At 40.2% G+C, this 11,052-nt stretch overlaps 1 protein-coding gene across 2 annotated transcripts; it reads right to left on the minus strand.

The window, feature by feature from the left end:
• Window positions 1–3,556: 3,556 nt before the first annotated feature.
• Window positions 3,557–11,016, minus strand: golt1ba (golgi transport 1Ba). 2 transcript variants are annotated; one of them, XM_071501962.1, is made up of 6 exons: window positions 10,855–11,016; window positions 10,038–10,129; window positions 8,946–9,124; window positions 7,950–8,031; window positions 7,446–7,480; window positions 3,557–5,960 (listed from the first exon to the last, which is right to left on the minus strand). In XM_071501962.1, exons 1-5 carry the CDS (start codon window positions 10,877–10,879, stop codon window positions 7,472–7,474), a joined length of 387 nt encoding a protein of 128 aa, XP_071358063.1. In that variant the 5' UTR covers window positions 10,880–11,016; the 3' UTR covers window positions 3,557–5,960; window positions 7,446–7,471. The 2 variants fall into 2 exon arrangements, with proteins under 2 accessions (XP_071358063.1, XP_071358062.1); XM_071501961.1 differs by lacking the exon at window positions 7,446–7,480.
• Between the last annotated feature and the right edge of the window lie 36 nt (window positions 11,017–11,052).

The following is an 11,052-nucleotide window of genomic DNA, read 5'->3' on the forward strand; positions in this document are numbered from 1 at the left end:
GATAGTCTTATGTTGAGCTCACACAAGTTGGCTTCACAGGAATCTGGTGAAAACTGCCCTGAGCCTACACCAGTGCCTGACCACAGTCCGGAGGGATGTCACCCCAGTCTGGATTCGACCCCTGAAGAACCAGTTCAGGGAATCTCAGCAGTGCCAGCTGACAGCTCCTCTTCTACAGGAGAGGAAATGACCAATAACTTCTTCACTTCTCTTCTGCTATGGCTCATGACAAAAGACTCAGTCAACGCCAGCAGAACCCAGACTGCAGACATCATCATGCATCTGTCAGACATGGTGCAGGCTCAGACCAACACCTGTGGCTCTGCTGACACAAAAACCCAAGACAGGATGAAAAAACTCAACCAGGCCCTGATTAAAGACCTTCTCAAGGAGTTCGGCTCTCCAGAAAAACTACAGGAGGCTGCAGCAGCATCAGATGACACATCTTTTTATGATGCTGTTGTGAAGTACTTACAGATCCATCTGAAAACCCAGCTCACTCTAAAGCCAAAGAAGTCCAAAGTTGCCAGGTTTTTCAGAAAAGCAATAAGGAAGACTTTCATGTGCATCACTCCTAATGATGATGACTCTGCATAACCCATCTACAGCACACCCTTCATCATGAAGGAAATAATTTGATAGGTTCACACATCGTCACACCTTCCACCTCACCTGACTTGAAGCAGGTCGATGAGGTGGAGAGAAACATCCAAGAATCTAGAGAACTTGTTTCCTTCAAGATGAAAGCCATTAATAGACCTTTCTCACAGCAGCATTTTGACAGTAGCAGTTGATACAGCTCCATTATTTATACAGTTGTTTCTGTTATCTCTCACTGAGAGAAAAGAGGTGGATATGACAGAAACACCTGCAGGACTGATAAACTGCCAACTGATTGTAAATCTAATTCAGTCACACTTGTGTTTTAAGTCAAAATGTCTGCTGTGAGAAACGTCCAGGGCCGCACGGTGCCTCAGTGCTTCACACTGTGGCCTCGCAGCAAAGGCCAGGGTTGGATTCCCAGCCTCAGTCTTTGCTGTGTGGGGTTTCTATACTTCCTGTGTTGGTGCAGGTTTACTCCCAGTGCTCCAGTTTCCTTCCGCATTATCAATAAAAAACACCACAAAACAACATTAAAAACATGACAAAAATTTAAAAAATGTAATTGCATTTTGAGTTGACTTGTGTTTTCCATTGCTGTCAGACGTATAAATACTAAAGTCAGGTTGATTATGACTGAAGTTGTTACAGTCATACACTAGGGGGATGTTTAATTTTCAGAAAAACATTGGCTGCTGAAACCTCAGGCAAAAGTACAGTAGATCTCAAGTCCCCATCTGAGCCTAAAAAGTAGGTTAACCAGTAACGAAACATTCATAGTCTGCCAGAACTATGAACAGCTGGCTGGATATGAACATCATATCAGACCAGGTACAATATTGATACGGTAAGAATTATTATTTTTATTTTAGCATAAGCTGCTGGGTGTGATCATGAGTTCCCCCACACACCAGTCCACTACAGGCACCAGAAAAAAAATGGTAGATATTATCATTGTTCCTAATTTTTATTAATTTATTGGTTAATATTTTCTGTGCATTTCCCACTTGAAGGTCTACATGCTGCCAAAGCCCTCTCCACACTGTCAGCCACTCTCCTCACTGACAGCCAGGTGTGTGCAGGTGTGAAAGTGGGCAGGGTGTGAACTTCTTCATTTTTCACACAACTTTGCATCAGTTTTCATGTGAACAACCAAGTGCAACAGCATAAATGTCTCCGAGGAAGTGTGCCATTATTGCCATGTTTGTACAGCTCTTCACCCTCATCTTTGAGTCGGACCGTTCACAACAGATATTAACACTTTAGCCCTGAGACGTGGTCACACAACACCTCCTACCCTGCACTTAAAGGACAGGTTCACTATTTTTCAAGTCTGTCTTAAAACAATAGTCCCAGGAAAATATGAACTTTGAACAGTTCTTGATTGCTGTAGTCACTCCTGTTCATCCTGCCCATTACATGATATCTCTTATAAACCCGAGGAGGCTGGTCCATAGAGGCAGAGGAGGTTCCTTCTCTGTTTTTGAGAGGAAAGAGGGAGGTCGCTATATAGAAAATGGGATCTCTTATACCAATTTAATTAATTTTTTTATATATTTTATTGGTCAAACATGTAGAATGATGCTACAACAGAGACATCTTCAACAACCAGAACAATACTGGCATCGCGTTCCTTGGTTGATTTACCAGTTGATCTAAATTTCACCCCTCCTCACCACCTCAGAATGAGACCGCAGATGTATGGAGCTTCCTCCAGGTGTCTGGGCTCACCTTTACAGACAGGGTAAGGAGCTCAGACATCCAGAGGGAGATAGGAGTAGGGCTGGATGTAGGACGTCTGGGTTAACCTCCAGCTACGAGTGTGTACATGTAAAAGAGGTGGAGTTGGTTGAATCATGTCATATGAGATGAAATAGTGATACCTGCAGGTACATCTGGTCAAAGTGACAGCAGAGAGTGATATTCCATCAGGTGAAATGTTAACAATATGATCACATGACGATAAGAAGCTGTATAACCTCTGGAAATAATTTCCAAATATTAAAGTAAGGATACACTGTAAAGGATAAGGACTGTAAACGAGTGCTAGCATTGGTAGCAAGGGTTCAGGACAGTATTTCTATTTATCTTTAGTATAGTTAAGTATATTTATATAAGTATAATGTCTGCTGCAGAGATGGAGGAGAGGAGAGAGGAAGAGAAGGTGGTTCAGTCTGACTGGCGTGTTGGATTGACAATCATGGGAAATATTTTACACTGTGTGGATTATTTTTGTAACAACAGAGCACCACGGTCTCGCTGCTCACAGAGTTTTAACTTTTGGTATGTGGCCTAACCACTCAGCGCTTTTATGGTTATTGTGTATTTAATAATTTCATAATTTGTTAGAAACTCTGTTTTAAAACCAGAAACCTGCAACAGCAAAACGATAGGTCTGATCTATAAATATATCTAGTGATGTTTATTATTTGCCACTTTATTGTAAACTCATTTGTCCACGTTGGGACTCCGTGTTTCCTGTGATCTGATTGGTCAGGCTGTCGGCAGGCGCTGATATGATCATGTGAAGTTAACTTGCTATGAAGCAGGTTAGCAGTGCAGCATAGTTTTTTTACAGCTGGATAATCCACACATCTTTAATATTTAAATTTCATTTCATTCAGGTTTGTCCTGTGATTTGTTGCCATTGTGATGGATGATTCCCTGGGCTCATTTCTGCTACACCTCTTCTACTCTTTCTCCTCCACTTTTCCCTTTGGGTAAGTTACTCCACTGCTTGAGCTTTATGTATTTCTAGGATATATGGATGTCAGATGTTGTAGAGAATCAGTAACAAGAGTAAATTACCAACAACATGGATGGCAGATACAAAGCTAACTTCTATAGTATATTTACAAAATTGCCATAGAGCAAAACATTTCACAGGTGAATTCAGCTTTCTCTACGCTCTGAACAGAGAGGCTCACAGATGAAGAATGGACTCACTCAGCTCTGGTGACTGAAGAAAAATTTTCTTTCAAAAACAAATGAAAACAGGAGAATGTGAACATTTAAAACCTGCGTGAATCTGCTCAACTATGAATACTCTGAAATCAAGGGAGACCTTTCCGTTTTGAAGGATCATACCAGTGTTTTACATGTTTGAGTCCACAGGATGTTTATTACCACTGGAGTCTTATTTCCATAGTTTCATAGACTTTAATAGGGTCCAAGTTTAAATAAACCAGAACTATGCTAAAAAATGGTTTACACTCACATCACTGACTATTTTCATAAAGTTCTGGTTAGTAAACTGTGAAAACATCTTGCAGAGATTAAAAACATGCTGCTCATATAACCATGTTTCTGTATATATATATTTAAGAACTTTTGAAGGAAACATTCTTCTTCAAAAATACAGATTTGGCCTCTGGCATCAAAAAAGTTGCTACTTTGCGAATTCTTAAATCTTAAATGTTAAGATTTTAACTGAAACAAGGATGAGTTTTCAAAAGTTGGGACTTGTTTGAAAATTTTGTCAGTGAGAAGATTCAGCACCAACACAGAGCAATACTTTTTTTGATACCTTTTTGTACCTTTTCTTTCATTTAACAAAGCAAAGGCTATCATGCTATCATCACAAGCTATCCTGTCAATAAAAATGACTAGCAATATGTAGCAAATTTTAAATCTCTGGTAGCGGTGTACCAAAATGAAGTGAAAACGATGGCAGCTTGGAAGATCGGAAGACCAAAAACCACTAATATGCTCTGGAGAAGAGGACAAAAGGTCACACCAGCATTTTTAACAACTAAAGTTTAAAGGAAATCAAATCATTTCAGTTGAGTTGCTGCTGTTTGTGGCAAGCGGCAGGATATAATCGTCACGATTCTGAATTTTGAGGGAATGGAAAGCCAGACTGCCCAAATGACTGTAGAAATGGACAATGCATCTCCTCTTCCTCCAGCTGTATAAAAGCACTATCTATTACATTGGCTAACACAAGTAGCTAGCTACTGCTGGATAAAAAAAGGGAAACGTATCTGAAAAAATGTTTTTAGCGATTTGTTTTAAAGTGGGTTTCTTCTCTGATATGCTGCTCCTGTGTGACTGTTGCTTTACCACCAGTTTGTCACACTCATGTACAACAGTGGTGGAGAGCACAGTAAAATATATGTAAATTATCAAGGGACCAACGCAAAGTAAATATTGTGTTCTGGTTGTTGATTGGTCAGGGAGGAAGACCGCCTTCGGAGCATTTTTAGGTGTTTTGGACACTGACAGATTAGCAGGAGCCTGTCAACTTTTTATAAATGAAATTTGCTAATGGTTTATTTCAGTCAATTACTCTTTTTTACAGTTTCATATCCCTCTTGCCTTAAAATAGAGTAGGAACCTCCTCGGCCTCAGTGGGATCAGGCTCCTCTGATGAGATCCTAGTGGTTTCCAGTTAGCAACTCAGCTACCTATCTTACTATGGACAGTTAGCAAACCAGCTATCTTGGAGAGCTTTTGTGACTGACTAGCGCTAGCATGTTCTTGGCATGTTAGCGGTTAGATCATCAGCTACAGCCTTGTGAGTAGTAGCACCACCTGGATGAACTTCACCATCCATGGGTCATCAGGAGTTAGCTGCTGCCTTTCTGGTGTGACCAGACTTTAATAGTCAACACAGTCAAATGTTTATGGGGTAAAACAATTCACAAATACTAATATGATCCCATAGCCCCTCACTATACATAAAGTCAAGCACTGATCATTTAAAAAATAATTTATACTTAAGTACTCATTAGCCAAGCACAAACAGAAATGACATGTAACAATGGGGAAATTTTACAATAGCCACATTTGGTATTCAGATAGCTGCAAGAGACAAAGTGTCACAGGGTAACTGCAAAGAGACAAAATGCTGGACTTAAAAGCTTTTGTCCAAATAAAGTTAAAGCACAGGCACAGAAACATGACAACATGGCAAGCTGTCGGTCCACTTCTCATCAATGTGGAGGGGGGTAGTTTTGTCTGTTTTCTCCACGGAGTAAGCAAGTCCTCAGTCGATGAGGCTTTGAGGGAGTCTTCCATCCTCCATTATCATGCCAGATGCACTCGACGGTGAGGGGATCAATAGCATTTGAAATATTTATTGTAGTGACCTTAGTAACTCCATCCTTTAGTAACAGACTGGTGGTGTGATGCGCTTATGAACCTTTGATTGGTAGCGCCGACCAGTGAAATCACAGATAGACAGAAAGCAGTCTTTGCCTGCTGGAGGAGGGAGGGATCTGAACATATAACCTTAGCTGCTTTCAATCAGCCAAATAAGAGATTGTGTTGCTTTATAAAACCTGCTGTATTCAAACAGCTAGCTGTACAAAAAGTCACTGTTATACCATGGTGTTGCTCTCGCCCACTTTGTCCACATACTGAAAGAAAAGAAAGAAACCGTGTTAACTGTCGTCCTCCTCATGTGTAAAGATCTGACACAGACCTGGAGCTGTCAATGAGATGCAAAGTGTGAGAGTGATTCTGCTGCACTGCACTGTCTAGCCAGTCTCCTGAAACATGTCTATAGGAAAGCATGCATGACTTACAGAGACACACCACAGGTGAACAGGACAAACAGAATTTGCTCCTGACACTTTTGGTTATTTTGTCATTTAGACATTTGATTTATCAAATTTGTGAGCATGTTGAAAAATTTTGTCTGAGTGCAGATTTCATTCTGTACTAAATGGTTATTACTTAAAACAACAAGAATTTCAGATGATGAAGTCATTGTACATGAGGTGTGACGTGTGAGACTCAGGTGGACTGTTTCAAACTGGTCTCACAACACATTCATTATTTGGTGCTGATTGTCAATCAGTTGTTGTCTGTTGAATAAACTATTTTAAATTTCTGTCTTGTTAGCTACCAAGCTAGCTAGCCTGCTAACTACCAGTTAATGTCAGTGAGTTAGCATGCTAACAGAGATGTTCCAATCCCAGTGTTTCCTTAATGATATTGGTATTGATTGATACCGAGTACCGACCTGACACTAATGTGTTAAAACATTTTAACAGCTATGTATTACTAACCCTGTATGGATGTGATATCATTGCTGTCATTGTTATATGGCTCAGATTAAACCCTTTGTAAGTGTTTTTTTTTTTTAACCATACAAGCTGTGTATGGTGACCATTGTTAGAGTTATCAACTTGGGGCAGATTCAGTCATATACAAATGCTGTTTAAATCATTTGTTTATAGCAGTGGTTCTCAAACTTTTTCATGTCAAGGTCAAAGTGACAAATTAGACCACAGACCCCCATCTCATCAGATTTCTGCTTTTAGATGCATTATTATCTCAGTGAGGATATTTGCACATCCAGAGATCTGATCCAGATGTGTTGGGTAATGTCATCTCAAAAGAAAGAAGATCTCACACACTGCTCTTGCTCAGCATCACAAGTATATGAGTCATCATAACGTTTTGTTCCATCTCGACCTTCGTCAGAAGTAATTTTAATTTACTTCTGAGGCAATTCCAATACTAGCATCAGAATCAGAACAACTCTACATGGTACCATTTTGTTTTCTAGCTATTGTAGATCACCAACTATTGTCAAAAAAAAAGTTCAGAAAAAAATCTGCAAAGATGTTGAAAGTAGCATTGAATGAATAACTTGGACAACTTGTTTTTTGAATAGTTTATAAAATAGAGGAAAATTTGTCTCAGTATTGAGCAATTCAAAAATCACCATATTATCTGTGGTGTGTGCCTTTAAAGTCAAATAAATAAATTAGAAAAGGTACCACTCCCTGAACAAAAATATATGCTTTCCTTATGATTCATGAGACATTGGTCTTCTGAATATTGTAAGCGTGTTTAATATGTTAGCATGCAAGGGAAAATCGGCAGTGACTGACCACGACTGCTGATTGTCCTCAGAGCCTTACGAAGGCTTTAAAAAGAAAAGAAAAGAAAAGAAAAGAAAAGGAAAAAAAAAAAAAAACACAGACAGAGAAACATTTACCTCAAAACAAAGCTTCCCACACAACAGCATGGTGGAGCATGTTCATTAGCCACAAAACTAACTGTGTGTCTGCTACCTCTCACAGTGACAGGCCATCTATACACCTTTAAGACCGAAGTTTAAGTGTAGATCACCTTGACATCATTTCATTTCTAAAACTGCCTTTTTCATGTTGGAATATCACTATTGTGTTGAATTCACCTGCTCAGTAACTACAGGCAGTCTCTGATTGAGCAGCTGGGATGTGCAGGAGCTGAGCTGTCATCTGACTGGGGCAGCTGAGTTAGTGTGTTGTGATTGTGGTGTTTGAACAGGGTGATTAATGAACAAAAATGAGCCATGCTGCGTGTAAACATAGCAGAGCTGCAGGGTTGCTGCAGCACCAGATAATACTCACTGCACTGATGAACGGCAGGTTTAGGATGGAGCCCAGGACAGGTATTCTTCTGATAAAGCCTACTACAACTGGGAAGAAACCCCTGGATGTAATGAAAGTGACAGAGAGAGTGAGGGATGGGGAAACAAAAGGACATGAGATACAGATAGAAAACTGAATCTTGGTCAAGAACAGAGTCAATTAACAAATAACAACTAAATTTACAATCACAAATAACAAATTGTACCTGAGTGTTCTGTCTTAGCTGCTGCAATATTCATTATATTTGGAGCACTGAACCATTCCTAATCAAGTCTCAGTTTGGGTTCTGAATCATCCTGAGGGAGGGCTGTTTGGAGGAACTGGAAGCTTGACTGAACCTCCATCTTCTTCCAAGATTTGACCTTCCCAGGTCAAACACAAAACAAAACTAGGGGTGTATTCTTTCAGACCACTTGTGACGTCAGAAATCACCATGTTGTCCTCACAGTTCAGTGTAAAGTACAAGTGACAAATAGTTTATCAGGTAAAACAGCACAGTATTACTCTGACTTCACTGCCTCTTTACACCTGCCACTGATATACTTGGGTGGCAGGATGCAATGTGTGGGACAATCATCTCTTCTTCTAGGTGATAAGTACCACTACAGGGGAACAGTCTCTGTGGTGGTGGGCAACACCAGTCAAGGTCTTGTTGGCCTGTGTCAAGGATTTAGATAGTGTATTAGGTCTGAGCCTTTGGACTTTCAGTGAAATCACTCAAGTAATGTCCCTCCCACTATTAAATAATAGGTTCACAAATGTTCAGGTTTCAGTGTTGATATGGGCTCCTGACTGCTGTTTTTAGACAGACTTGAAAAACTGTAACCCTAGCAGGATGTCCACATGTACATCCTGTTTGATGTGGAAACTAAGAACACATGGACATTTTTATATAATCTTCACTATTTGATGGGAAATTCCAACACAGTTTGCTCTCTCTGTTTCTCAGCTTGTGCCTCATTTGTTTCCTCTTACCTGAACAACAGAAAGAAGCCATAGATCTCCAGCACCACTCCGATGATGGGCCAGCCAATCAGCACCACAAACACGCCCCCCAGGAAAAAACCGGTGGCCTTCATCTTGTGCTTCTGGAAGAAGAAGCGAAAGGTCCTCTCCAGCCCAATGACGAAAGCAAGTCCAGCAACAAACAGGATCTACAGCAATAAAGAAGAGTGGAACAACATTAGAGAGTATACTTAGAATAGTTTGACCTTTTCTGCTGCACCTTGTGCACAGCATCCAGCCAGACTGCAAGAAAGCACTGGCTGATGCAAGTATCAATATAAGGACAAGAGATGGGAATTTCCTTACTGTTGTTGATTAATTATAGTTGTGTAACCAGCTACCTAAAAACAACCTACATCAAATTCAGTTCAGAGGAAAGCTCAGCAGATAAAGCAAAATCATGTATTATATAAGATACAAAGATATTGGAGATGCACTAATACCTCACTGTCCTCTGTGTGCTGGCCCAATTGTGAAACTGACATTTTGGCTCTGGAGATTTGTCAAGCCTGATAAAATACAATAACCCTGGTGTTGTCATTATAACAAGAGTAAAATTGATTTAGATGGCACTATTTATATAGAACACTTAAAACACTACAACACTCTTATTTCTTGCAAACACAAAGTGCTTTACAGGCAGACATGGTGATGTCATCAGGGTTAACTCAGTCTGGCCTTGAAAGATCATGCCATTTAGCCACTTCTGACACTGCTGGCCTTATGCTAGTGTGTGCTTATACTTATGCAGAAATGTACAAACATGGTGTCAGACACGTTTCTTGCGCTGGCTCTTACTTGGACTGACTTTATCAGCACTGTAAACCAGGTGGGTGGTCACCATTTGTCAATAGCAAACTATGAAGGGGATATCCAACCCTGGAAAATTACCAGCCTGTGTGTTTTATGATAGCACGTGGCTGAATACGTTATGGATATATTACATACTACAGATTCTGTCCATCAGACCTGAATGCCTGAAAAACCAGTGCCAACACCAGGTAACACAGAGGAAAGAAAGTTGCAGAGATAACATCAGTTCAATGAAGTGGCAACACTCACATTTCCAATGGCCAGCAGTGCTTTGTCAAAGAACAGGATCATCCCGAAGAAGAGGAAAAACACGCCGAAGCCTGTTAATCCCATCCCAATCTCTGCAGGGCATACACATACCACAGTTAATTTAAATCATCCTGTCTGAGTTTGTCACTTAGCTCTTATAATACAATGTACAGCTGGGTGTCCTTAAAATGAGACTATTAAAATGTGACTGACCACCATATGGTGGACCGTAAATTGTCTTGATTGTTTATCACATTATTATATGTGACCAAGTCAACCATAACTTCTTGACAATCAGGTAATGATTTCAGGCCATGTTCTTCATCTAGATAAAAACATGATAAAAACAGGACACAGTGTCAAAGAAGCTTTGTCCTGCGTGTCATTGTTTGTTAAGTGTACAAGTATTCCACTATTTCATATGAAAGCAATTAAGTTAACAAATAAACAGTAATGCTTCTAAAAAGGATCACAGTAGAAATGAAAATAGTGATTTCACTGCAGCTTCCACAAGAGCTCCGTTGTTCACTCTGTGTTTGAAGCTGGTCAAAGCTTCTGAGGTTTGGAATCACAACATAACTGAACATTACTGTCAAATCATGGGCTTACCACTGGCTACACAACACAGGTATGTAGTAAGAGTTAGCTGTTAGCTATTTCGGCCACAGTGCATGGCATGGCAAGATAGAAAAATCACAGCTAACTTTCCTAGCACTGGCTGCTAACTGCTAGTTAGCCAACTGCTGCAGCTCAAATAAAGCCGGTTTGATAGAAATGGCAGAAACCCACAGAGATGCACAAATAATAAGGCTCTTACTTTGGGAGTCCGTTAGCGAAATCATCCTGACGTCGAATAAACAGGCAAAGGTAAAACAGAAGTAGAGAAAATATTATATATGCTATTCAAGTGCTTCTCTTAAAATAATTTGGATGACAGCTGCCACTGCAGCAACAGCCACGTCTTCCGGAAACACATCTTCTCGCGATGTTATCTTCCGGAATAGACCCGTGTCGC

This window comes from Trachinotus anak, unplaced genomic scaffold, assembly GCF_046630095.1.
Source record: "Trachinotus anak isolate AG129_WGS33_773 ecotype Australia unplaced genomic scaffold, CSIRO_AGI_Tana_v1 ptg000018l, whole genome shotgun sequence".
Taxonomy (NCBI): Eukaryota; Metazoa; Chordata; class Actinopteri; order Carangiformes; family Carangidae; genus Trachinotus; species Trachinotus anak.

Bases quoted from the DNA above. Each gene is read 5' to 3' on its own strand.
- golt1ba (XM_071501961.1), bottom strand. From the start codon at position 10,879: ATGATTTCGCTAACGGACTCCCAAA. The intron at 10,130-10,854 runs GTAAGAGCCTTA...TATGCCCTGCAG, and splicing joins TTCGCTAACGGACTCCCAAA to AGATTGGGATGGGATTAACA. The intron at 5,961-7,949 runs GTGAGTATTATC...CTTTTCTTTCAG, and splicing joins ACCTGCCGTTCATCAGTGCA to TATGTGGACAAAGTGGGCGA.